Below are 27435 nucleotides of genomic sequence, written 5' to 3' on the forward strand. Positions count from 1 at the left end.
CGGGTGCCCAGGGGGCCCTTATTCCCCCAGGCCCAGGGCTGCCCCTTCCCATCCTCATCCCTGGAATAGAGGCAGCCGGGAGCAGGGAAGGGCAGGGGCCACCTCCCAGATCCCCCCACCACCCTGGGCACCCACGGTTACTGTGGGTCCTCTGTCCCACCGGGTGTGGGGTGAAGGGCTGGTGGGGGCAGGGAATGGGTCAGTGCTGCACCCCCACCTCCGCACTGCTTCTGCCAGGACGGCCCTCCCCTCCACCCAGCCAGACCCCTGACTGGGGCTTGGGGAACACAGGGGTCTAAAGATTTGACACCACCTTCTCAAGGGCCCCCTTGAGCCCCTCCATGTGACCCCAACCTGGTTTCTTCTCCAACCAAATCTCCCACAAGTCCCACAGGCATCCACTGTCCCTTTGGGCCAAGCCCCTGCCCCCTAGCTCCTCACGGCTGCCCCTGCTACCCCCCCACTCCCAAAATGAAGTTCCAGCTTCTATTCTATGCGAGGCTTGAGGTCAAAAGACGATATTTTCTTGAAGAATATCATTTAATACCTTTCAGACATCGTCCATACAAAGTTAGCGTTACTTTAAAAAAATTAGGACCATAATATAAACTGGTAAAAAAAAAAAAAAAAGGCCTGATTGACCTTGGGCAACCCCTGGACACAGGTCCTTGGGGTGGCCCTGCCCTCCTCGCCTGGGCAGGAGTGAGGCAGAGGATGGTGGGCTGGCTGGCGTCAGTCCAGCCCCAGGTGGCAGAACACTGACTTGAAGGAAGGGCCTGGGCTGGGAGGGGCTGGGGGGCCTGGGTGCGGGGCGGGTTCAGCCTCTGTTTGCTGAGAACAGCGGAGGCTCTAGGCTTCCCAGTCTAGCTGTGTCTCTTTGCTCCTTCTCTGCCCCAGACCACGGCCAAACCCCGTCCCAGAAGGTTCGAACCCGGAGTGTTATGGGCAGGCTCACCAGGCCACGGATGAATGCAGGGCGTGGACTCACAGGGCAGAGATGGGAGGGGAAACAAGAAGGGGCCGTGGCCAGGCAGGGCTGGGAACCTGGTGGGAACCCCAGCCAGGTCCCCAGGAAGGGCAAGCTCACAGCAACGGGGAGGGGGAACGTACCAGCAGAGCCGGAGGTGGGAGATGGGCAGCAGCCCAGGACCCTGGGAAGAAAGGAGCCCACCCCCCAGGAAGTGGTCCTGACAGCAGGGGAGCAGGGTGATGTCAGGGCCTGGGTCCTGAGCTGCAGAGAAGCACATGCTTGGAGTGTCCCCCAGCCCGGGCCTGGGAAGGGGGGCCTCAGTTCCCCAAGGAGCCCCCCCTTGATGACCGTCTCCCGCAGACTCAGCCTCTCCTCGGGGCAGAGCTCCTGGGAGCAGGGCCGGCCCCACAGGGTCTCTGGAGCGGGGGTGGGAGCTGTGCAGGCAGGCAGCCTGGCCCGGGCACAGTCCCCGTGTCCTCAGCGCTGCGTGGGAGCAGCCGTGCCGGCCCCGCCAGGCAGGTGGTCAGTGCAGCACCTGGTCCAGCTCGTACTTCTCGCAGAAGTGGCTGGTGAAGGGAAAGCAGGTGAGGTACTCGATCCAGGGCCAGTGGATGGGGTAGACATAGAGCCAGATGACCAGCGAGGTGAAGAGGCCGGCGAAGACCAGCAGCGACACGAGGATGAGGGCGCGCTTGCGGTACTTGTCACTCGTGCCGAAGGTGATGTAGGGCAGGAAGGCGAAGGCCAGCAGCAGGCCGCTGAGGAAGCCAAAGATGTGGGCAATGTTGTCGATCCAGGGCAGGAGGCCGCAGATGAACAGGAAGAGCACGATGGCCGACAGGTTCAGGAAGGCCTTCCAGGGCCGCTCCAGCAGCTGCCAGCTCTGGAAGAGCTCCACGAAGAGGCAGGCCAGGAGGCCGAACTGCGACCCTGCCGGGCCCACCTGGGGTGGGTGGGTGGGGAGGGGACAGGGTCACTTCCAGGTGCCAGGTGGGAGCCTGTGGGGAGGCCTGGGCACAGCCGGGCTGGAGCCCCAGGACCTGGGTCATCCTCTCCGTGAGCCCCTCCCAGGGTGGGGACCCCGAACCTGACGGCCGGGGGGCAGGAGAGGTGCAGCTGGAGCTGCTGGAACAAAGCTGGACTCGTTCCACCCACCGTTTCTGCAACACTGAGCACCTACTACGTGCACGCCCAGTGCAATAAGCAGGACAGACTGCTCCAGGCAGCGCACGTGGGGAGGGACAGACACTGAACAAGCCCACAGCGTGAGGCTGAACTGATCAAAAAACTGCCGTTTCTTTGGGTCAAGAACGGTCGCACGAGGGCAACTTCATATGGCCCAACTCATAGGTATGGGACACGCTGGCAGGCGGTGGTCATGGTCAAGGAGAGAAATGAAGCAGAGAAGAGGCAGAGTGAGGCACGGGGTCCAGAAGGTCTTTCTGGAGGTGACCCAGGAGGCATCGCTGCTCCTCGCGCCTCGGAACGGACTAAGGAATTGGCCGGGAAGCCCCCAGCTTAGCTGTCCATCCGCTGTTGAGCCTGACGTGGCAGGGGCTGTGCGTCCCTCAGGCCAAGCCGGGCGGGAGGCGTGGAAGCGGTAGAGCCAGCCCTCCCTGCCGCATCCTGAGTCCCTACCTCCGCGCGGTACGGGAGGAAGACGGCACTGGCGAGGTTGCCGGTGATGCCGCTGAGGATGAAGATGATGGCGATGCGGTGCCAGCCGGCCAGCTTCTCCAGGTCCCGCAGGATGGTCATTTGGAAGATCACAGACACGAGGCAGTGCACCACGCTGGGCGGGGACACACCGGGCATCAGCGCCCCCCCACCGTCTGCCAGCCAGGTACTTCGGGAGCAGCGGGGTCTGGCGGGTTGTGCCGGCTGTGCCCTGGCCCAGGGGCCCCTCCTCCGGGAGTCCAGGTGGGCGGGCGCCACGAGGGTCTGGGGGGTGGGCAGCGAGGCACCTCTTACCCAGCGTGGAGGAACAGAGACAGCCAGAGCCTGTAGAACTGATCTGGGACCTCAGGATTGAGGAAGGGCAGCAGCCCACACACCTTGTCCAAGCAGTGCACCTGGGGGTGAGAGCATGGCAGTCAGTGCCTGGGATCCGGCTGGGTCCGAGGCCCTGCTGTAGGGGGCAGGACCAGAGACCCGCTGCAGGAGGGCATGCAGGCTGCTGCGCCTGGCTGCTCGTGCCCAGGGCCCCACCAGACCCCACCTCACCTGGGAGCAGAGCGTGGCCTCTTCGTGGAAATAGCCGTGCATGAACTCACAGTATTCCCGAGTGGTGATCTCACAGCTGCGGGACAGGGAGGCAAGGCGAACATCTGGGGCCTGAGTCCTGCCCACCCACCCCCCCCCCCGCCTAGTGCCCAGTGCCCGGCCGCAGCAGGCATCGCTGGCAGGACGCGGTGCCCCTCTGCAGGAACCTGCCCACACCACGGACGGCCCCCGAGTGGGGAGGGAGGACACCAGCTGGGTGGTGGGTGGCAGAGGGGGAGCACAGGGGCTCCGGGCAGAGGGCCCAGGCCGGCTCACCTGCCCTTGGTGCCGATGCAGCAGGGGCGGCCCCAGATCTGGCAGTCCATGTGCGGGAAGCCTGAGCGGTTACTCCTGGTCTGCTCTGTGCAGATCTGCCAGGAGGGGCAGACAGCGGCTGGGGCTGTGCAGCAGCACACAGGCCCTCCCCCCCCCTTCCCGGACCGCTCTCCTCCCTGGACACTCACTGGCCACTTGGTGATGTCATCGGGCCAGATGTGGGCACCACTGGAGGCCGGCTCCTCGCAGGTTCTGGAAGCAGAGGTCGGAGGGGGCAAAAAGAGGGGCCACGGCATCCCCAGCCTGCCACGCCCACTGGCCAACATCCCCATGGGTGGCACAGACCACATGATACTCAGCCCCATCTTCTCAGCTCAGCTGTGGGTCCCCCGGGACTGTACCTGGGGTCCTGGTTGCACACGGCCCCCGATGTCCGCTTTTGGCCCAGCACAGACTTGTCCATGGGGGGCCCCGTATCATCCCGCCACTTGACAAAAGTGGCCAAAGTCTCCTGGAGGATGGAGGCAGGCTGGTCATGGCTAGGACAAGGTCCCACCATCAGAGTGGGCAAGGGCCCCTCCAGGGCAGGGGCTCTTGCCCTGTTGTCCAGGGCTCAGGCTCATCTCCCAGACCCCCACCGCTGCTGACACTCCCAAGACCCAGCTTTCACCGCTCTGGGGCTGGGGAGGTTGGCACCCTCCCTGTGCTGAGCTGCGTGCAGGGGTGTGTGATGCCAGGGAGGGCAGAGGAAGGACAGAGGCAACGTAGACACCGCCCTTGAAGGGCCCCTCCCCCAGGCTGGGGCAAGTGGAGATGGTGCAGGGGACCAGGGTGGGGCTCGCAGGGGTCGGAGGGCCTCTGCCCGCACCGAGCAGTCCTGCTCCTGCGTCTGGATGCAGCCCGAGTGGTCATTCTGGACACAGCAGCCCGAGTCCCGCTCCAGGTCTCGCTCCCGCAGCACCAGCCGCTCGATCTGCCGGTCCTTCCGGATGCAGGGCGAGAACTTGGCTCCCAGGTGGATCAAGTCAATCTGGGGGCAGAGGGCGTGGCGGGGGGAGTGAGCTCGGGTCCAGACCTGGCTGCTCTGTTGAGAGTCTCCCCCGAGGGGCCCCCGATGAGGGGGGCTTCCAGGCAAGCCAACCCCCTTCCTGCCCAGCTGGGGGTGACAGAGGCCAGAGGCTCCCTGCTGAGATGGTGTCCCTGCCTGGGCCCCTTACCGAGCTGGGGCCAATCCAGAAGTTCTCCTGCTGGGTGCACTTCACGCTCTCATACACACCTTTGTTCCTGAGTACCTGGTGCAGAGGTGGAAGGATGGGGGGGTGGTCAGGGGTTTCTCTGTCCCAGGGAAGGGCCTCCAGGAAGGGGCTGAGAAGCAAAGCAGTGGTGAGCCCAGAGCACCCTCCTGCTTGGGCCAGGTTGTTGCCGTGGGAGGGAATGGGTGGCCCAAGATGCTGGCGCCTCTTGGGGGAGGCTAGGATCCCCAGGGCGGAGCCCCCCTTCTCTAGCCCCACTCACCAGCTCGGTGGTGACGTGCTGGGCGAAGCCCACAGGCGCGATGCCGTACGTGCAAATCACCAGCAGCGTGATGATGATGTGGACGCACGTCAGCCAGTAGGTGAAGTAGGGCCTGCGGGCAGAGGCCTCGGGTCAGCAGAGCCAAACTCCCATCCGACCCTCAGCCTTGCGGCACCCAGCCGCCAACAGCTCGCACTTGCTCCCTACCCTCCACCGCTCCCCTCCAACTCATCCTTCTCCACAGCAACTCTTAAAATGCACCTCTACGCATCTCTCCCAGCTTAAATCCTTTCCATGGCTTCTCGCTGCCCTGGGGATAAAGTCTAACATGGCTCCTTCCCCACTGGTTGCACGGCCTTGCTATGTCTGCCCACCTCCCTGGCCTCCTTCCTCTCCTTCTCCTGCAGTTCCTGGAACAAACCCCAATCCCTGCAGCCCCAGGGCCTTTGCACATGATGCTTCCTTTGCCTGGGATGCTCTTGCCATCTCTCTTCACCCAGCTAACTGCTGCTCCTCTTGACGACACTCCTCCCCACCAACTGTTCACTCCCACTCTCTGTCCTCCTTCTCTAGGACACTCACCACACCTGCTATCACTTAATTTTTTGTAACTTAGGGTCCAATGTCTATCAGGTTGCTGCTAATTGTACATTCTTTGAGAACGGCCTCCTCCCAATCCTCTGGCTGCCCCCGAGGTCTCTGTGCAGGCCTCTTCACAGTCCCTTCACTCGTGGTCACAGCTTCTAACTGCCCTTCTGACCTACCCCGCCCACCCTGCTCCGCTGTTCCAGGGCCTGTGTGGCGGTGCTCAGTGAACACCTGTTGCTGGGCTGCCGTCTGGGAGCCCAGCAGAGGAAGCAGGCCCAGAAAGCGGGGAGGGTGGAGAAGAGGCAGCAACACCCGACAACCCTTCCCAGGTGACATGCATGCTTGTAGGGTGACCCTAGGGACTGTCGCTGCTCCCCTGACCCACAGGAGGTGCTCACCAAAGGCTGGATGAACAATAAGGGGAGCTTCGAGAGGGGCCCCAGGGGAACCTGGAAGCTCCCAGGCCCTCCTGGATGGCTCTCAGCCCTTCTCCCCTGGGCCTATGCCTGGGAGTGGCTCTCCAGAGCGGTGACCGCCCCCCACTGTCACAGAGTGGGTGGGGCCCCAGGCCGGCGTGGCTCACCGGTGGCTGTCGAAGCTCTCCAGCTGGCGCTGCACGGTGCTGCTGATACTGCGGCGGTAGCTACGGTTCAGCCAGTTGCCCACAACGCCCAGGCCGTAGTGCCGCTTCTTCCGGTCCAAGGCAAAGTGCTTCACCTTGGATGCGATACGCTTGCCGCGTTTGGCCGCGGGCACCGGGGCTCGGTCAGACTCCTTCCTGGTGAGGACGGTGGTCTCAGCCTGGTGTCCTCCCCTCCCATATCCCACGAGGGGGATCAGGAGGGACCTGTGGTCTAGGGAAGCCCCCTGGGAGGGTCGTTGGGCTCTTTCTCCACGGTGCCGCCTCCCTCCACCTGGAGGACTGCCCAGAACTCACAGAGGGATCTGCACCTCTTCGGGGGAGACCGGGGAGGCCGAGCGTGGGATGCCCCGGAAGTAGCTGGCAGAGAGTGGGGGCGACTCAAACACATCATCAGGCACGGAGCTCATTTCTTCCTGGAGTGGGTGTGGAGTCGGGGACACAAAAAGAGACAGTGTGAGGAGTCACTGTCTCCAGCACTGCCCCCAATAGCTCAATTAAAGGGCAGGACAAAGCCGGACAGGCTCTTTGGGAGGGAGGTAGAAGGCACGTGTTTGTGGGCCCTGATGGTGACTTTCCCGGCTGGCACCCTTCCTCACCCCAGGCCCTTGCCCTGCCGACAGAAAGATGGAGGCCCACGAGCTCCGAGAGGCGCACCCCCATCCCACCGACGGGCCTTTGGACATCTCAGGGGCTCCCAGCAGAGCATGACTGAGGCCGGGTGACCTCTCCTGGCTCCCGCCCACCCCGGCCCCCCGACCCCGAGGGCCCACACACCCCATGCTTGCCTTACTAAAAAATGAGGAGTAGAATGTCTCTGCTCCATCGACCGCATCCTCCTCCAGGAAGCTGGGGTAGGCAAAGCTGCGCTTGACCACCCGGCACCGCTGTCCTGTGGCATCCAGTACCGAGCGCCCCTGTGCCAGACAGAAGCATGGGCGTCAAGCCCAGGTCAGGTGCCCCTGCCCCCGACACCAAAGGAGTCTGTCAAGCCCATCTGTCCGGGGAGGTGGGACCCTGCCCAGAGCATGAGCATCTGCGAGAGAGGCCAGGACTGGGCTCTGGCTCCTGCGTAGCCTGATGGCAGCAATCTCGACATGGTTGGCTCTTAACTTCTCCCTGGTGACCTCCGGCCCTCTGGCTTGGGCACCTGACACCCCACCACTCATCCTGCACTCTTATTCCCACGGGCTTCTTGGCACGGCACACCAGGCCCCTACTGACCTTTTGATCCCATCTCCTGCCATTCCTCTTGTAACCACCCTTCACTAAAACCGCCTGCTACTCCCTCCTAACTCCAGGCCTTTGCATAGGCTGTTCCCTTCCTGGCAAACCTTTCCTTATATTTCTCAAGTGCCTTCCCTGACACCAGCCTCTCCTCTGGGTGGGCCCCAGCACTTACCACACTGAATGGTGACACCTGCCCTCACCCGAGCTGAGGGCTCCTCTAGGGCAGTGACACTGGCTCAACTCACTCTGTAGCCCCTGTGCCCAGCACATAAGGGGGCTCAGTAAACACAGGTCAGTGAGTGGTGCCTGCACGTTTCACTTCCTACTTTCCACCTTATGTGTCAGTGCAGAAACCAGCTGTCCACACTAGGGACAACTAGAAGTGCACCATTTCTAGTGGGACCACTAGAAGGATGTGAGTCTGGCTGCTTGAGCTGCCACCCCACCCCCCACCCCACCCCCCGCCCTGGGATCCCGGAGCAACCACTGCTCTTGGCACAGAGGAAGATGCCTGGAGAGAGAGATGCTCTGGGGAGACAGATGCTCTGGGGAGAGAGATGCCTGGGGAGAGAGATGCTCTGGGGAGAGAGATGCCTGGGGAGAGAGATGCCTGGGGAGAGAGAGGCTCTTGGGAGAGAGATGCCTGGGGAGAGAGATGCCTGGGGAGAGAGATGCCTGGGGAGAGAGATGCTCTGGGGAGAGAGATGCCTGGGGAGAGAGAGGCTCTGGGGAGAGAGAGGCTCTGGGGAGAGAGAGGCTCTGGGGAGAGAGATGCCTGGGGAGACAGATGCCTGGGGACAGAGATGCTCTGGGGAGAGAGATGCCTGGGGAGAGAGATGCTCTGGGGAGAGAGATGCCTGGGGAGAGAGATGCCTGGGGAGAGAGATGCTCTGGGGAGAGAGATGTTTTGGGGAGAGAGATGCCTGGGGAGAGAGATGCTCTGGGGAGAGAGAGATGCTCTGGGGAGAGAGATGCTCTGGGGAGAGAGATGCTCTGGGGGGAGAGATGCCTGGGGAGAGAGATGCTCTGGGGGGAGAGATGCCTGGGGAGAGAGAGGCTCTGGGGAGAGAGATGCCTGGGGAGAGAGATGCTCTGGGGAGAGAGATGCCTGGGGAGAGAGATGCCTGGGGAGAGAGATGCTCTGGTGAGAGAGATGCCTGGGGAGAGAGATGCTCTGGGGAGAGAGATGTTCTGGGGAGAGAGATGCTCTGGGGAGAGAGATGTTCTGGGGAGAGAGATGCTCTGGGGAGAGAGATGCTCTGGGGAGAGAGAGGGAGCAGGCTGGGCAGAGGTGTCTTTACCTTGAGGAAGGCCGTGGCAGCTTGAAAGCTCATGTGGGCCACAGAGATCCTCTTGCGGTGGGGCAGGTGGGAATAGCTGGAGTGGACGCTGGTGAAGGAGGTGAGGGACAGGACCCCAGGGGTCAGGGGTGCGTGCAGGGCGTGGGGCCGGTCCACCTCGTCCAGGTGGCGGAACGCCCGTCCTCGGGCCAGGGGATCCACAATCTGGACGGGAGGGAGGTGGTGAGCAGAGTCGACTGGGCCCCGGGCCAAGTCACCTGCCGCCCCGCACCCCATGCTGGAGCCCACCTTGGGCATCTTGCAGGGTCTTGGAGACTCGGTGCCCTGGAAGGAGGGCACCTCTTGGCTGGGGAGCTCCAGGTCCCTCTGGCACGAGGCCTTGAGGCGGCCGTAGCGGACGCTGCAGTGGTGCAGGCTCCTGCGCTGCCAGTGCTGCCGCTTCAGCTCCCAGTCGCCGCTCACCCCGAACCACTGGGCTGCGCCCCTGCGGAAGCACGTGGGGAGGGGGCAGGCGGGTGTGTGACACGGGAGCGGCCGCAATGAGAGAAAGGCCATGTGTGCAGAGAGGTGACGGGGCACGTGCATGTGTGTGCAGGGGAGGTGACGGGGCACGTGTGTGTGTGCAGGGGAGGTGACGGGGCACGTGTGTGTGTGCAGGGGAGGTGACGGGGCACGTGTGTGTGCAGGGGAGGTGACGGGGCACGTGTGTGTGTGCAGTGGGAGGTGACGGGGCACTGTGCGTGTGCAGGGGAGGTGACGGGGCACGTGCGTGTGTGTGCAGGGGAGGTGACGGGGCACGTGCGTGTGTGTGCAGGGGAGGTGACGGGGCACGTGCGTGTGTGTGCAGGGGAGGTGACGGGGCACGTGTGTGCGTGCAGGGGAGGTGACGGGGCACGTGTGTGCGTGCAGGGGAGGTGACGGGGCACGTGTGTGTGTGCAGTGGGAGGTGACGGGGCACTGCGTGTGCAGGGGAGGTGACGGGGCACGTGTGTGCGTGCAGGGGAGGTGACAGGGCACACGTGTGTGTGTATGCAGTGGGAGGGGCAGATCAGCTTCCCCTTGACCCCTGGTTCGGTGCCCAGGAACCAGATGGGCAGAGGGGGAATCAAGTCAAGAGCCTGAGGGCTGAGCTGGGAAGGCCCTGGGAGCTGCCCTGAAGGGCAGTGGTCCACCCCCAGCTCCTTGACTCCCCTCAGCCTCCTCACTGTGGCTTCTGACCAGGCACAGAGCAGACTGGGCCTCAGTTTCCCCGCCTGGAACATGGGCTGCCTGCCCGTGCCTCCCGGGCAGGGGCCCAGGGCCCAGGGCCCAAGAGTTGACTGGCCCAGGGCGGGGTGGGGAGGAGGTGGGGACGCGGCGGGCGTGCTCACTTGCGGATGCTCTGGGACAGCGAGGCCTGTCGGCGGAAGCCGGGGCGCTTCTCCGAGCCGCCCTCCTGCCATCGTGCCCGCGGCTCCTGGAGGCTGACGCTCTTCAGGAAGGCTGGGTTCCCGGGCCTCTGCGGACAGCGGGCAGGAGCAGGGGCTGTGGCTGCACGGAGCCCACATCCCCGGCTGGCTCTGCTCTGGCTCCCAATGCGAAGACCCAGACAGAACAAACCTCGACCCCAGTCTACCCCAAGCTGCTTTCATTCCGGGGGTCACATCGCCATTTTCTAGTGTCTTCGGCGATCCCAGCACACACTTCCCTAGCTTCCTATCCAGCGCTCCTGCCTTAGGCCTTAGCCGTGGCTAAGTCTTGGCCTCGCCTGGCTTTACATGTTTGAAAGAGCCCTCGGCATGAGTGGGTGGCATGAGACGGCCTCCCCGGTGCCCCAGGCTGCGCGGGGAGCCCACGCTCTTTGCAGCTGGTTCTCAATGAGCTCCTTATGGAGCGCTGGTCCGGACTGCTGGTAACGTTGATTCATCCCCATCCCCCCACAGGAGCCGGGCGCTGGGATCAAGCTGCTGGTGCTGCAGGCGCGCTGTGCCCCTTCCCCCAAGTCACAGACAGCCCACCGCCCGCAGAAGGGCCAGGGCTCGGGCAAGGGAATGGAAACAGCCAATGCCCAGGCGGAACTGGCAAGTGTTTCTTATTTCCCCTGGCCCACCATGAGACGGAGACTGAGCTCAGGGCCCACCCCCTGTGAAGTCTGGGGCCAGGAAGGACGGGGTGCAGCCTACAGCAGGGCCACAGGGCAGCTGTGGCTCCAGAAGGCCCTCCTCCGGGAAGTGAAACTGCCCGAAAGGTGCCACGGGGGCACAGCGGTGGCTGGTGGCAGGGTGGCGAGCGCCCAGCTGCTCCCTTACCTGGGGCAGCATGCTGGCCTGCTCACTGGGGGCCGGGGTCTCGGGCGGAGGGATGGTGATGGATAGGTTGGGTGGCTTCCGGCTCTGCAGGCGGCTACTGGACACCGAGGAGACGCTCTCGCCATTCTTGTCAGCGGAGGCCATGGTGGGCGGGGGGGGCGGGGCAGCTGGAATGGAAACAGGGAGGGGGGCACAGGTGTGTCAAGAGGCGGCAGGACCGGAGGGGACACGGGGACAGTCCAGGGTGTCAGGGTGGTGCCTGGGCAGGCAGCCCAGACTGAGAACAACCTGTATGTAAAAAGTTGGTTCAAACCTAACTCTGGACACTAAACCATGAAGCAGAGACTGACTCTGGGCTGGGTGGGGTATGGTGAGAAGGTGTATTTTCGTCCTTCATTTGCATTCCAGGGCAGCAGGGGTCTGGGAGGTCCCCAGCTTACCACCTCGTTCCATTTCCAGTCTCTCTGCTTCAGGCAAGGACCTCACCCAGAAAGGAACGCTGAGGGCCAGGGATGCAGAGCTGCCGTGATCTTGGCCACCTCATCAGCCTGGCCAGAGCAGGCCAGGGGGCCAGAGGCAGCTTCCTTGGACAAAGAGCCCTGCCTTCGTCCTGGGGGCAGGGCTTGGGGGAGGACAAGGAGAAAGGCTCCAGGCAACCCACAGACAAGGGGCCCACAGCTGTGCAGGGAGCAGGTTGTCAGAGGAGAGATCCCTGGGCTTTGAGTAAGGAAGTAGCAGCTCAGCCTAATTCCCACATAGATGAGAAAGCCACCGTACTGGTCCCTGTCCCCCAGGGTTGGCAGGTTCCTCTTTCAAAGGTAACTGAAACTGCCACCTGTCTGGTACTTTTTTCTTTTCACAAAGGAAGAATATTATATCTTTTTTTTTTTTTTAATATCTTATTTTATTTTATTTGCTTCATTGGGTCTTTGGTGCTGCGCGAGGGCTTCTCATTGTGGCAGCTTCTCTTGTTGCAGAGCACGAGCTCTAGGCACGTGGGCTTCAGTAGTTGTGGCACACGGACTCAGCAGCTGTGGCTCGCGGGCTCTAGAGCGCAGGCTCAGTAGTTGTGGCGCACGGGCTTAGTTGCTCCGCGGCATGTGGGTCTTCCCGGACCAGGGCTTGAACCCGTGTCCCCTGCATTGGCAGGTGGATTCTTAACCACTGCACCACCAGGGAAGTCCCCAGAATATTATATCTTAATGATAAAGATGATATATGAACCTTGCAAAAAAAAAAAAAAAAGACTCAGAAGACTGTAAAGCAGAAAAGTGAACTCCTGGCCTGCCTGTCACCCCACGTTCCAGGAAAGAGCTCGGTGTGCACACCTCTCTAGGTGCCTCTCTGCACTTGGAAAAGGACACGTGTACTTAACATTTTACATGCACTCATACCTTTTCTTCTATAGCGTGGACATCCTTCCCTGTCAATGCAGACAAATAGCTTTACCTGATCTTTCTTGATGACTGGGAAGGTTTCACTGAGTGGAATGTACCAAGATTTACTTAATTCCAGACTGATGGTTGTTTAGATTCGTGTCCAGTGTTAATGAACACCCTTGCCTATACCGTGTGTACTTGTCCCAGAATTATCGCAAGATGAACTTCTAGAAGTGGAGTTGCTTGATTGAAGAGTAACTGCATCTTGAATTTCAATGGATCTTGCCAAATGGCCCAGCCAGGAAGAAGCAGCAGTTTACCTCCACCTGGGGCTTTTCCATACACGATCGTGCCACTGACACCCACACCCCCTTTGACCCACCAGAACTAACACCTCCGCCTCATCTATTCTCTCCATTTCATCTCTCACTCTGCCCGTGACCTTTTTCTTGCTAAAATCCTTCGCTGTTTCCTCTCCCCTCATCCCAAGGCTGCTGGGGCAGGTTTGATTTCTTCTACCCTCGCAACAAGGCCAGGGACCTCACATCCATCTGCCGACTCAGGGGAGAGTCACAGGAGCCCTCCAGCCATGGGACGGGCGGCCGAGGTGTGGGATGGCAGGGCCATCTCTGTTCCGAGTCTGTCCGCTCCCCACTCTCTGTCCAGCTCCTAGAAGAGCCACCATTGCCTCTCATCTGAAGGACCACAGCCTCCAGACTCCTCTACCTGCTGCCCCCCGAAGCTCCCACCCCGGGACCATTTTCCACACAGCGGCAGAATCCACCTTTGAAACGTGCAAATCATACCATGTCACTCCCTGCTCAATGCTAGGCCAGGACCTCCAGCTCTCACTTAACGCGAAGTGCAAACTTCTCACTGGGGCCTCTGGACCCCTTGTGGCTTTTGTCTCCTCCTTGCTCCTTCCTCACCCCATCAGGCCACCCTGGGCCCCTCACTGCCCCGCATCTGCCAAGCCTCTGTGAGGAGGTGCTGAGGGGTTGTGGTCAAAAGCACAGACTGGAGCCAGGTGGCCAGGGCTTGACCTGCACTTGACCATGGGTCACCCAAGTCCTCACCTTACGAGGGAGGAATAACCCGCTCCGCCAGAGAGGTGTCCTGGGCATCAAACGACTGCGCTCATGACACACACTCAGGCAGCATGGCCACAGAAACTTGTTCAGAAACGTTCACAGCGGCATGTTCATTGCGGCCCAAAGGTGGAAACAACCCAAATGCTCGCCGACATACAAATGGATGGGGGGAGGGATAAATTAGGAGGTTGGGATTAACATACACTCACCACTATAAATAAAATAATCAACAAGGACCTCCTGTATAGCACAGGGAACTCTATTCAATATTCTGTAATAACCTATCTAGGAAAAGAATCTTAAAAAGAAGAGATAAATGTACACGCATAACTGAATCATTTTGCTGCATACCTGAAACTAACACATTGTAAATCAACTATAATATAAAATAAAGATTTTTTAAAAAGTGTAGTATAATCTGTGGAAAAAAAAACATAGAAATGGATAAAGAAAACGTGCTAAATCCACACAGTGGACTATTACTCAGCCACGAAGAGGAACGCTACGCTGAGACAGACTACAACATGGATGAACCTGGGGGACGTTATGCTAGGTGAAAGAAGCCAGACACAAAGAGACCACTTACTCCAGGGGTCCAGATACAAGTCCAGAAGAGGCAAATCTATAGAGACAGAAGGATGAGTCGTGGCTTAGGGCTGGGGGAGGGGGGCTGGAGGATGACAGCTGAGGGGCGTGGGTTTCACTCTGAGATGATGAAAATGTTCTACAGTTGACAGTGGTGATGGTTACATACACCTGTGAATATACTAAAAACCATTCAACTGCACACTTTAAATGGATGAGTTTTATGTGAATTATATAAATTAAATGTGAACTATATCTCAGTAAAGCTGGTTAAAAAAAGTCTCCAGCAGGTGCTCCATAATTTTGGGCCTCTGCCCCTGCTGGTCCCTTCCTCCCCAGATAAGATCATCACACAGCAGAGCAGGTAGCTCCTTCTCATCATTCTGGTCCCAGCTTGAGCGCCACCTCCTCCAAGAAGCCCTCCCTGGCTGCCTGAGGCAGCTCCCCCTCTACCCCATGTGTCTCTCCATCACTTCACCCTGCTCACCTCCCTCTCTGCCCTCTTTCTGACTTATTCAGAGCTGCATCTCCACTGCCAGAAGAGTGCTGGTCCACATGCAGCATTAGTAGATATTTGTTGAAAATCATAGAATCAAGCAAGCAAAGCAGCTGGTACCTGGGGTCCAGCGCACTCGGCTACCCAGCTTCCTACCTTCAGGGTTTGGGTTGAGCTCACAGCTTCCTTGGTCTTCTTGCAGAGGACTTTAGAGCATGTTCTTGTCCTTTCCTCACTCTGCACAGATGCTCTGGGGTGAAGCCTCAGCTCTGCGGAGAGGTGGATGGATGCAGAGACAGAAAGAAAGATGGACAGATGGCTCCAGGTCAAGCAGGGCAGCTCCCTTGGTGCTCACAGCCTATAAGGAAGGGAGGGCAGGCTCAAGGGTGCATGTCAGGACTACTGCACCTCTTAATCTTCTTGACCTCAGTCTCCTCATCTATAAAATGGGGATAATTCCACCAGCTTCATAGGTGAGGGATTAAGAGATATATTCTTCTCCTCCTCCCCCTGGAGTAAAGGCCCTTGTGGTGATGAGCTGGATGCTTCAGACTGCCTGGAGGCCAGCAGCCTTTGGGCATTTACCTAATAAAACCACCTAAAGACCTGGGCTCTGGGCTGGGAACCATAATCAAGATGGTCCCTACTTTCTTTTCCTGTCTCTACAGAACTTTACTAGAAACACTTACCTTTAAAAAACGCAGGCATTATTGGCTATCTTCTGATTAGAGCTGTTTTCAATTAAAGTAAGCCAGATATTCAAGGCAGTGTTCAAATGACTCGGAAGTGTTTTGCTGTTGTTTTGGATCTTTAAATTAAATTTTTTTTTTAAGGTGAAATCCACACAACATAAAAGTAAGGATTAAAAAGTGAACAACTCGTGGACTTCCCTCGTGGTCCAGAGGTTAAGAGACTGTGCTTCCACAGCAGGGGGGCACGGGTTCTATTCCTAGTCGGGGAACTAAGATGCCACATATGCAGCTTGGTGCAAAAAAAGTGAGCAACTCCAGGGCAAGCCTTTGTTTTTGAGAAGTCCCGCATAGCGGACATTGCCTTGTAGCAGAGCACGCGGCAGGCCCGGCTTGATAGAACCCCGAGGGCCGTCGGGGGCAGGACAGGGTCAGGGCCCCAGGTGGGCCAGGCCGTGCGCGGCCCTTCGCGTGCATTACCCCACTTTGTCCTCAGAACACCCTTCGAGGTAGACATTATCATCGCTTCCATTTTGTGGATAAGAATGGAGGCTCAGAGGGGTTGAATAACTTGCCCAAGCTCACACGGCCAGGAAGGGGAGCAGCTGGGACTCAAACTGCTCTGGCTATAGGGCCTGAAGTCTCCTCGGGAAACAGGCGCCCCTTCTCCTTAAAGCTGGGGTACACTCTGGGCTGGACAGCCTCCTATCAGGGAGACAGAGTAGAGAGTCCAGCCTGGAGGGAAACTTGGTCGAGCATCTCAGCACTTTGCAAGCTGTGTTCCTCAGAGGGCTGGGGTTACCCAGAGGCGCCCAAGGGGCTGCCACGGGGTGAACTGGAGGCCGGGGGAGGGTCTGGGCTCCCCGCTGATTCCACGGGGCAGCACCCCTCTGGCTTTCCATAGTAGAGCGGGGTCTTTCACTTGGTTGCTGAAGTCGTCCAACTACAGGTGAGAGGAACTCTGGGCGTGGAGGGGGTGCCAGAGAGGGATCTGACGCAGAGCTGGAGGCCCAGGACGCTCCCTGCTTAAGGCCTGAGCGAGACTTGGACATCACCCTTCTACCCCTAAGTGCAGGGAGTTCTGACCCTGCACCCCAGGGCAGACAGGCCGTGGATGATGAGGCCACTCAGAGATCACAGACAGACGGGACGTGGTGCTGGCCTGGCTGGCGCCTCGGACGCCACTCTGCACCACTCTGGGGACAGCTCCAAGACAACAGCCTCACCTGGGACCCCTGCTCAGAAAGTTCTCCAGCTTGGCCTCCTCTGGGACCAGGGTATAGTGAGAGGGCACCAGGCGGGCACTGCCCTGGGAAACTGGCACCAAGGAGGGAGGGATGCAGTGGAGCAAGGCTGGTGGTAAGCATGGGGCTGCCAGGTTTTGAGCTTGGGTAAGGTCACCCAGCAGGTAGGATCCTTCTGGAACTCACAGCTGATTACATCTCCCCACAGTCAACACCAGTGCCCTTCAAAACCTGCCCCACACCCCACTGGACACACCACGTCCCCCGCAGCTCCCCAAGCTCCTGCTTCCTCTCATCTGAGGCCCTGCACCTGGCCCACCAGGCTCCACCCCATCTGCCTGGCCAACACCTACCAGCTGCTTTAAGGAGGGTAAAGTGTCATCTCTTCCAGGAAGCCTGTCGCGTTACCACCAGCCAAAATCAACCACTTTCTCACAGCATCCTGCAGAGATTTGCCTACATGTAGGTATCTCCCACCCGCCCCTGGGCAGCACAGGGTCCACAACCCAGTTAGCCCCGCTAATGGCTAACTGGATGGAAGGCGGGGGAGAGGGTGGGTGCATGCATGCCTGCAGATGGTCAGTCCACACTGACCCTGAACAGAAACTGTCTTCCACAATCCTGCAGCCAGCCCAGGAAGTGGCTCATTCTGGAAGGCTCTACCGAGTGCTGCTTGCCCCACCCCTGCTCTGTGACCACTGCCCGGCCAAGGATGGAGGATGCTGTCCCCAGGATGAGGCCCCAGAGGACCTCCTGTTCCCCCCCTTCTCCAGCACAGCCCAGATTCCCCAACTAGCCCCCCCATCCCAAGGCCATACCACCCCTGGCTGGGACCCCTAGCCCAGGACTTGCTGTGCTGCTGGCATCTGTCCCAATCTTCTGACAGGAAGAAGGGCAGACTCAATCCAAGGCCGAAGGACTGGGGAGACCAGACCAACCCCAGGGAAATCCTAGGGGTCCCAAAGAGAAGTGGCGCGGCCCTGGAGAGCAGAGACAGGGCTGGGGCACATCTTCCCGGGGAGCCATTTAACCATCTTCATAGGGTGGTGCTGAGAACCCTGGCCTGTAAGCAGCTTTACCGGCACAGCCTCGGTTTCCTTCTCTGTTAAGCGAAGGGATTGGACAAGGTGATGGCCCAGCTTTGACACACGTGAGGCCCACACGTTTGGCATAAAAACACCACTTTGGGGACTTCCCTGGTGGTCCAGTGGTTGAGCCTCTGCACTTCCATTGCAGGGGGCACGGGTTCGATCGCTGGTTGGGGAACTAAGATCCCGCATGCTGCAGGGCGCGGACAAAAAACAAAAACACACACCACTTTGCCCCAGTCGCTCCCCACCGCAGACGGGAGGGCCTGCTCCTGAGACCGTGTGCCTCCAACTTGTGCAGAGATGGTAGGCAGGTGCACCAGAAGCCCAGCCCCTGCCTCGGGGCTCAGGGGGGGAGGGGGAGGGGGTGGCAGGTGCTCGGGGCAGATGCAGGGGTCATGGGACCCACTCTGGGCACCTGCGTAACCCAAGTCCAGGGCGTGGAGCAGCCCAGACAGCAGAGACCAGACAGAAAAAGTGTTGGAACACTGGGAGCACCCGCCCCGCCCAACCCTTATCTCCCGCGCCCCGAAAGTGCTTGCTCACTGCAGAGGAAATTGTGACATCCTGGGACCAGGCTTCCTCCTGGCCCAGTCACATCCGTTGCTCTCTGAGACCCCCAGGCTTGCGGCAGCGCCCAGACCGTGGGTGGGGGCGGGGGGGAAGGTTTGAGGGCCTGGCCCACCCGGCGGGGCCGCTGCCACTTGCCCGCAAAAATTTTGGCTTCGGTGGGATCTTCCCCAGAAAAGAGCCTTCAGCCCCAGGATACCTAGGAGACCCCCAAAGGGCCCTGGGTAGAGGGAGGGGGTCCAGCATGGGGTAGCAGGGGTGCATATGCAAAGAAGCAGCGCAGTACAGAGTTCACACCACCCGGAGGCACCCATGGGTTGACCAACCCAGGGTCTGAGCCACCACTGTGCCCACACCCAGTAGCATAACCCCTTTAGCAGCAGCCAGGATCAGGCACATACGGCAGAAACACAGACTCAGAAACTACAAGCTGGTGCCACCGGGGAAGCCGGTTTCCCCACAAAGGGTGGAGCTGGGCACGGCCCGCTGAGCCCGGTCCCGGCAGCCACAGCCAGGGTGAGCCGGGCCTCCCCGGCGGGTCCCCCGCCAGAGCACTACCGGGGCACACGCAGGCAGGGTGCCCCCTCCCCAGGCTGCATGGGCCCACCGTCCCCTCCCCACCTGCCCCCACGTGTGCTTCTGCTGTCCTGAGGAGTCTGGCTCCGGCGCCCGCCTTCCCTCTCCACCTGCCCGCCACCGACACACTAGCAGGTTTCTGAAGGCTCCCCTGGTCTTGCTAACGGTGGATGGATTCTCCATACCCCCGGCTGTGAGGACCTCACGAGCTGGAAGCAGGCGACTGACACGAGGACTCAGCCTGCGTGTGGTCAGAAATGGGGACAGAGAGAAGGGAGGGGCCCTTGGAGGAGGGGCGAGCAGCCCCTCCAGAGGGGAAACAGGCTTTCTGAACCACGAGACATGGTCAGGAAGTTCACGGGACCCCTACGGGGAGGGCCTCAGGTCCCCTGAACAGAGGAAGGGAAGAAACCACCACCTGGCCCAGAGGTTCCTCCCAGCTGGCGGTGCGCGGGCGGTCTGCAGGGAAGGGAGGCGGCCAGGGCCGCTGGGACTTGCCTGTCCCCCGCTGAATCACAGGATGTCGGGGTGAGGGCGGGGGGCAAGGAAGTGGCCTCTCTCCCCGGCTTCCCTGTCACAGAAACCGAAACCTGATGCTTCCCTCCCCACAGCCCTTCTGGGAACTGGGTCATTTTTAGAAAGCAGCAAGGAGGAAGCAGCAGGGAGCAATCCCCAGCGAAACCCCTGGTTCTGCTGATCTCGGAGCCACTCCGGCTGCCACGAGGCCTGGCAGGAGCAGCTTATGTAAAGACTGCAACCTCGCCCGGGCTCCCTACCCGCTGGCCTGCACGGCCGGTGACTCACCCCGGACCCTCCCTGCCCTGGCGAGAGCTGGTGGGGACAGGAGCGCCGGGCAGGAGGGAGCAAAGGAGGCCAGCTGGGGGTCAGGCAGGACTAGGAAGACAAAAAATGGACAGACCAAGAGGGAGGGAAGCAAAGTGTCCCAGTTGGAAGCTGCAAACCCAATCATCAGAGCTAGAGAAGGCGGGGGGTGGGGGGGGGGGGTGGGGGGGGTGGGGGAGGGGGGGTAGGAAAGGACGCCGATCTATCTCCAGAAGCCAGCAGGAGCCGTCCCTGGGCCTCCTCCCTCCTGGCAAGCAGCCACTTCCCTAGAGGTGCCAGTCGGCAGACACACTTCACAGGCTGCCCCAGTGCACGCTCACCCTTCAGCCCAGCTGCCCCCAGTGGAGAGGAAAAATGAAACCACCTGTGGGTTTGTGCCCCAGCCACAGGGAGAGGCCCCACTCACAGAGGGCCCTGGCCTGGGGAGGCCCCAATTCCTCCTCCACCTTTAAGAGCTTTGCTCAAACTCTAGAAGATAAAGAACCTGGGGACAGGTTCAGGGACCTGGTGACCTTCCCCATCAGACCCCAGGCTCTGGGCTCCCCGTGACCCAGTTAGAGTGGCTTGGGCGTCATGGCCGACCACAGACACAGGAAGCAGGCACTGGGCACATGCTCTTGGTGGCAGCCTGGAACCCAGTGCCCGCCAAGAGCGTGTGGGTGCGAGGAGGACGGGCTGCCATCTTCCCAACCCCACTCTGTCCCGCCCAGAGGCTTTCTCAGGACCACACGCCAGCGGGGCTGGCAGAGATGTGAATACCCCATCTCCTGTGGGGACCCCAATTCCAGAAAGCCAGCTGGGAGTGCCCGAGCCCCATGTCCCCACGTCCTAAGGTGTGGCAGCTGCTGGCAACAGACAGGGACAGGCATTACTGGAAGTGGAAGTGCCACCAGATCTCCCCAGCTGACCACAGTGCTGGGCCCTGCCCACCGTGGTGCCCTCCCAGAGGCCCCTCTGGGAATCTCTGGACTCCAGAAGCTGCTGATGGAAGCAGATCAGGGGAGAGCAGTTGAGCAGAGACCTTCCAGACCCCAGGCAGTAGCGGCTTCCAGAGCCTGGGGGCCGATGGCAGCTTAAGGACAACAGCGGGAAGGGAGCAGAGTGGCCGGGTCCTAGGGTGCTCTGCCCAGCAGCCTGGCCTCCTTTGGGAAGGTGGCCTATTCTGTCCCAATCCTGCTGTTCCCTGAGCATTGCTGTGAAGGAGAGGAGTCAAAAGTGGCCGCTAGGGGTCCAGAAGGCTCTGGTCCTTCCAGGCCAGACACCAGGGCACAGGAGGGATCCTGGAGAGGGCTCAGGCACCTCTGGGCACCACGCTGTCCCAGGTTTGATGTGAACCAGGCTTTGCTCCAAACACTCGTGAGGATTTGCCTCTCTTGGGACTTGGGGTACTGGGAGTTGGGTTTCCACTGGACCTTGGAACAGGCAGAGGCCTAGCACATGCTCAGTGGTCGGGGGAGGATGGGGTGCAGCACGGGTGGGGGAGCAGGAGAGGCCCACTTCACGCCTGCTGGGGGCTCCCACACCCCGAGGTGTGACCAGGCTGTTTCCAGACACGACTAACCTCGGCACACAGAGCAGGCCTGTCTCGTGCTTGCAAGGGCGGAGTCCACCCAACTCCCACCCACTCCTCGTGGCCTGGCTCCAGACAATGAAAACACTGTCCAACTGGGGGAGACAGGGTCAGAGTCCCAGCCCCAACCGCTGTGTGATCTTGGGCAAGCCACTTGGCATCTCTGAGCCTCAGTATGTTTATGCATAAGATGCTATTGAGCCTCCCAGGGGTCTGCAATCTAGGTGGCTTTGTCACCATTAGCTAGGGGTCACCCTGGGAGCACAGGCAGCTGAGGGACAAGGTCTGACCACATCTCACAGAGAGGCAAGCACCTCACCCAACGTCACTCAGCCGCAGGTCAGGCCCTGGGCTGCCCTGAGTCCCTCACCTCAACACACTCAGGACAGGGCGCTGGGTGCCCCTCACTTCTAGAGGCCCAGGTCGGCTGTTAGCAGGGAGGGAACATGCCAGGCAAACACTTTTCAGCTTGTAAACAGTCATTAAGGAGCTAATAAACCAGACTTCCCAGAATCCTGCCCTGGGGCTTGCTCCTTCCCTGGAAGAGGCTGGCCCCAGCCCCGAAGGCTGCTGCGAGGGCTTCGGGGGCACACGGACATGGGCCGTCCAGGTCACTCAGACCAGGGGAGCTCTCCACACACGTCCCCAACCCCATCCCCCCATCTTGCTTTGGAGCTGTATGGGTTCTCTTGTTGAGAAATGAGGGCTGGGGAGCTGGAGACAGCGCTTAAACCCTGGCTTGGCCACCTAACCCGCTGGGAGACTGGGCAAGTTATCACTTCTGAGCCTCAGTTTCCTCTGCTGCAAAATGGGATGATGCAGCCCCCATCCCCAGGGATGACACGAGATCATGAGTGCACAGTGCCTGGGACACAATTGGTGGCTGGTAACTGGTAGCTTCTATCATTCCCAGCTGACCTCTGCCACCATCGCTCACTCGGTTTCTACATCTGAGCCAAGAGCTCCAGAGGTGACAGATCTCTGCTTGACAGGTGGGGAGACTGAGGCTCAAAGAGATGAAGTCACCTGTCCAAGGTTACATAGTTACGTGGTGGGGCTGTGGCCTCCTGCCACCTTGGAACTGGTCAAGCAAAGTGGCAAAAGAACGGGCAGGGGGGTGGTGACTCAGGTGCTGGGGGCGAGTTTTAGGTGCACAGGCCTTTGACTCATGTGCCCCTCCCAGGCCCCCAAGCAGAAATGACATCACCTCAGGCTTGATGGCACTTCCCAGCTTATCTAAGGGCTTTCACAAACATTCCCTCACCCTTGTCCTTATCTCACGATTGTCATTGGCTGATAAAGCCATGAGCTAAACAGCCAGGGCTCAGGCCAGACTGCAGTTTCAAGTCCTGCCTCTGCCCGGTCCCACGGCAGCTCTCTCACCTTCTCTTCCAGGCCTTTGGGGCCCACACTAGAGGCATGACCTGAGGAGAGCCACCAGGAGAGGGAAAAGGTGCTTCTTGCTGGCAGCCCGGCAGGACCACCTGAGGACCCTCTCGCCACAAGCTCCGGGGCCACACGTGGGAGGCAGAGAAAACCAAGCTTACCCGGCTCCCAGCTCCAAGGAGCCCGGCCAGAGGGAGCAAGGGCTGAAGGTCACGGCCTCCACGACCACCTCCCCCCCCCCACCATCATGACGCACATGCTGGAGGGCGGGGGCCAGCAGTTCACAGCCAGATCCTCCACTCCCAGATGGAAACCCACCCTCTGTTCCCATGGCCTCCGTGGTGCTGAGGTTCCCCCGCCCCCCAGACACAGCCACTTCTGCAGGATAACAGCAGTGCTGCCATTCTGCAGCACGTTCTCACCTCATCCCCCCAACAGCCCATGAGACGAGGTAAGACCTCTGGCACCACCATGAGTCTGTGCCAAAGGCACACAGACACGTTCCTGTTATTGTGACGGCTCCCTCACTGCACTCCTAGTGCAGCCGGGCACCTGCCTGGGCTTTACATGAATCACCACTGGAATCCTCACAGCAACCCTCCCAAGCAGACTACTGTGAGCCCACTGGGGAAACTGAGGCACGGGCTACTTAAGTGACCCCCATCCTACTGACCACTCTCTCATAGCCCAGGTGCCTGCCAGCCTTTGGGCCTGGCTTCTTGGCTCCCCAAGCTGGGAATCACCCCCTCCCACTGCTACCCCTCACCCTCCAGACCAGCGTCCCTGATGGGCCCACCTCGTCTGCCCTGCCCGCTTAGCTCCAACCACTTTCCTAGAGGGGCTTGGAATGTGCCTTCCTGTAGCTTTGAAACCTCAAGTCTTGCATCTGGGTCCCTGGATAAACTTACTGCATGAGGGAATGTGGACACAGTGGCTGTCTGTACTTCCCTGAAGTTGAGAAGAAACTGTTTCCTTTATGCCAGTCCTGAGAGCTGCCTTTGCCTGGCAGCCTCCCCGCCGGGGTCACCGCACGCTAGGTCAGCCTGCACTGACGTCCCCGCCACTCCTCCCCCCGCCTGGCCCAGCCAGATGGGAAACTGGGAGCAGAGGCGTGAGCTCACTCTGGAAATCCCCACGGTGGCCAGGGCAACACTGAGGCCTGCTCCAAAGTGGGTGGCACAGAGACCCAAGGGGAACTGCAACCTGGAGACTACATCTCCCCTGATGCTGCACCAGGTGGCAGGCAGGGGGCCGGGGCCACCCCGATCCTGCAACCGCTCATCCCGACCCAAAGGGAAGTGCCAGGTGGCTCATCCAAGTCACACGCACGGACATATACCCCTGACTTCCTGCTCTCATCTGGGGTCTTGCCTGGGGACAAGTTTACACAGCAAGTCAACAGGAACCCTGTGAAGAGCTCTGGCCACAGTGAAAACACCACCACGGACTCAGGGCTGGGCTCGGACCCCAGCGGCTCGCACAGTGCATTTCTGGTGTGATTTATGCCTCCTCTTCGAGGGCCAGGAGTCCCCTCCTAGGCAATGAGCGTGTGCCTGTGTGCATATGTGCGTGTGTGTTACACCAGGTATGGCTGCAGCTCAGAAATGAGCAAATCAGGTAGAAGTCACCTGGTACTCTTTTGCCGGCAGATGGCAGAAGGTTTTAGGGCTGGGCCTGGGAACAGACAGCCCAGGTTCAATGTCAGGCCCTGACAATTACTTCCTGAACAGCTTTGTCCAAGTCTGAATGCTGCTTTGTGCCTTGAGAGGCACACAACAGATGGGGGTCACTATTATGGGTTTTTGGTTTTTTTTTTTTTTTAGCTGAAAAGATGAAAGTCTCACTCCAGCCGTTTAAACTTAAAAGACCACAAGAAGCATCAAAAAGCAAAAGTCAAACCAGAAACTGCCACCTACCCTCTGACCCCACCAGGGTTCCCAGGTCAGGAGGCCAGGGTCCAGAAGTGAACAGGATGGTGGGGGGAGGGAGGGATGGATATTGTCAGGAAGTGGGAAGGGAGGGCAGTGAGGTGGCCTGGGCTCCTGGGCATGAACGGCTGCTTCATCCCATCCTGCCCCTCTGTGACAGCCCCCCGCCCCAATTCCCTGCAAAGCGGGAGCATACTCCTTGAGTCCAACCCAAATAATTCAAAGTCATGCCTACCGGGGGAACCCCAGGCCTGTGGCTCTGCTGTCCTCCATCTCTCACTGGTGCTCAGCTAACACCATGAGCAGGGGGCGCATCACTCCACCAGCAGCTGGGCCCACCCTGGGCCTCTTGTCTCACCCAGGGTTCCCACAGCCACGGTGGAACTTTCTACTGCAGGAGGGAAGCAGATTAGGGAGCCGCAAGGAATTAGGCATCCTGTTATTCCTCGGATGTTATTTTCCTGGTGTAAGTGACGGAGGAATTAGGTGTGGGTTCAGAAAGGAAAATTACAGCTGGTCACACGGCGTCAGGCGTCCAGGCCCACCTAGCAGTCCAGCGTTGGGAAAATCTATGAGAACAGAGCTCGCGGCCCGCCCCCCCCATAGGCGTATTTGACCTCCAGGGCTGCCCTGGCTCACCCTGCGTGGGAGGTGCCCTAGGGGTGAAACACTCCAGGACAGAGCTGTGAGAGGGCCCCTGTTCCCAGCGCCTCCCCCAGAGCACCCAGAACTGCTTCCTGCAGGGCTCATGGTTTAAGCAGGGAAGAGGCAGGCTTGTGGCACCAAGGGAGGCCTGCTGCTAGGGCATAACTGCCCTCACACCTCCTTACCGCTTATCTCATTTAGGCCTATTCCAAGTTCCTCCTCTAACCCCTGGGGAAACTGAGGCAGGGAGGGGCAGTCAACGAGAAGTAACTTGGTGGACCGGGCACTGCGCCAGGGCTGCTCAACCTCAGCACAGCACTACTGACACTTTGGGCTGAGTAATTCTTTGTGGTGGGAGCTGCCCCGTGCACTGCAGAATGTTTAGCAGCATTCCTGGCCTCTACACCCTAGACCCCCTCCCCGGAGTTGTGACAACCAAAATGTCTCCAGACACTGCCGAATGTCCCCTGGCAGGCAAAAATCACCCCCTGTTGAGGAGCACTGCTTTAAAAGAAGCTTCACTTTCCACTCTTTGCTCTGCTTTACCTACAGCGAGTGACGGTAACATAACACAGACTCTGGGCTCATTATGCCACCCACACAGGGTCCTAAATCTATAGCCATTGGGAAAGAGAAGCCAGTCCACGTGTGGGGTCAAACCCGCAAGCCCTCCCCTCCTTAGACACTCCCTCTCAGGGGCTCCAATTCTAGGCCTTCCCCCTTGGCCTTTCACCCAGTCAGGCTGAGACCTGGGCTCTCCTCTGCCCTGGGGTGGTGGGTTTATACTCTAGGGACTACTCCTCTCTAACCCAACACAGTGCCCTGGGGGAACGGAGGAGGGGCAACCTTCCCAAGCCCCTCTGTCCAGAAGTCAGGAGTCCTGGGTCCAACTTCTGAGCTCTGGTCCAGCCTGGCTGTGAGCCCACCCTCCCACACCTGTTTCCACCTCTGCTAGACTGAATGGACAAACTCCGCCCCGACCGCGGCTGCTCACCCAGGAGAAAGGGGAGGGGAGGGGAAGGTATGAATTCCAGGCGCTTCTGGGAGGAAGGCGGGACCGCGCGGTCCTGCCCTGGGGCTGTCCCCTCTCTTCCTCCCGGGACTTTAAACTTCTGCCCAATCAGCATACCCCCACCTCTGGTGACCCGTGGCCCAGGCACCCCTTAGGCGTCTTGTCCGAGCTGAGTCCCAGGGGCCCGCAGACCCAGTCCAGCGGCCCCGTCCGAGTCGAGCCCCGGCCTCTGGCCTCGGGCTCGGCCCACGTGTGGCCCGAGTGCCCCGCAGCGCCAGCCCCTTCACCGGCCGCGCACCGCCGCCCCCGGGCATGCTCGGGCGCGACCCCACGGCCCTTCCGGGGCCCGAGCCCGGCTGCAGCGAACCCGGCCCCGCCCGTCGCCCCGCGCTCACCTCCCTGCGGCCCCAAGTTCCCGGGACTCAGCTCGTAGCTGCGCCGGCCCGCGCCTGGGCGGTGGCTCCTGGGGGCGGGGCCCCAGCGCTCCGCCTCTTCCCTACCTGCGCGCGGGCGGGGGGCGGGGCTTGGCGCTGGGGGGCGGGGCCCGCGCGGCCCCGCTCGGTCCCAGACGCAAGTGTCCTGCTCTGCTGTTCCCGGCTCGCGCTGCCCTTCCGCGGTAGGCCTAGTGGTGTCCCCGCCTGGGTAGAGCCCTATTTTCCGCCGGAGCTGGTCTCTTCCGGGCGCCGTCCTCTCCTCCCCCGACAAAGCGTATAATCTAGGTCTGAAGTGCCATCATCAGGTCAACCCCCAAGAAAAACCACTCCAATAACAGCCACCTTCCATACCCCTCCCTCCAGAGCCTTCATCCTTAGGACGGGCCTGTTCCCTCGAAACTTTTAGCCCTCACCCTTTCCCTGAAACACATTTGGAGAGTCTCACCTACAAGTCCTGCTGCAGCTCCCGCCTCCGGGACGCCTTCTCTGATCTCCGCCGCTGCCCTCGCGTCTCCTGTACAGCGAACACGCCCTCCTCCGCATCCTCCCGAGGCGGAGGCTCCTTCCCAAGCTGAGACCAGGTCTTGCTCAACTTTCCCCGCCCCCACCCGCCCTCGGCACTAAGTCCAGAGCTGGCGCAGATGACAGAAGGGTGCCTAGGCTTTGCTACTAGGAGAAACTCTCACTGAGTGCCTGTGTGGGCGGCGGGGTCTCTGGAGGAGTTACAGGAGTCTCCTTTAGGGCAGACCCGGTAAAAACCCGCGATGCCTCTGTCCCCACGACACAGACCTTCGTGATGGTGCAGAAGCTTGGTTCACACGGGTGCCTG

General features: G+C 60.3%; 1 protein-coding gene across 6 annotated transcripts; it reads right to left on the reverse strand.

Moving 5' to 3' along the window:
* Positions 1-565: 565 nt before the first annotated feature.
* Positions 566-27139, reverse strand: RHBDF2 (rhomboid 5 homolog 2). 6 transcript variants are annotated; one of them, XM_068531021.1, is made up of 19 exons: positions 27056-27139; positions 14778-14979; positions 11071-11237; positions 10153-10280; positions 9071-9266; positions 8783-8986; positions 7040-7168; positions 6549-6667; positions 6195-6389; positions 5024-5135; positions 4726-4800; positions 4377-4538; positions 3910-4019; positions 3697-3760; positions 3509-3603; positions 3194-3269; positions 2942-3042; positions 2609-2762; positions 566-1913 (listed from the first exon to the last, which is right to left on the reverse strand). In XM_068531021.1, exons 3-19 carry the CDS (start codon positions 11212-11214, stop codon positions 1494-1496), a joined length of 2484 nt encoding a protein of 827 aa, XP_068387122.1. In that variant the 5' UTR covers positions 11215-11237; positions 14778-14979; positions 27056-27139; the 3' UTR covers positions 566-1493. The 6 variants fall into 6 exon arrangements, with proteins under 6 accessions (XP_068387122.1, XP_068387121.1, XP_068387125.1 ...); XM_068531020.1 differs by having other exon boundaries at positions 27052-27129; XM_068531024.1 differs by lacking the exon at positions 27056-27139 and adding an exon at positions 26673-26723.
* Between the last annotated feature and the right edge of the window lie 296 nt (positions 27140-27435).

Source organism: Eschrichtius robustus, chromosome 20 (assembly GCF_028021215.1).
Source record: "Eschrichtius robustus isolate mEscRob2 chromosome 20, mEscRob2.pri, whole genome shotgun sequence".
NCBI lineage: Eukaryota > Metazoa > Chordata > Mammalia > Artiodactyla > Eschrichtiidae > Eschrichtius > Eschrichtius robustus.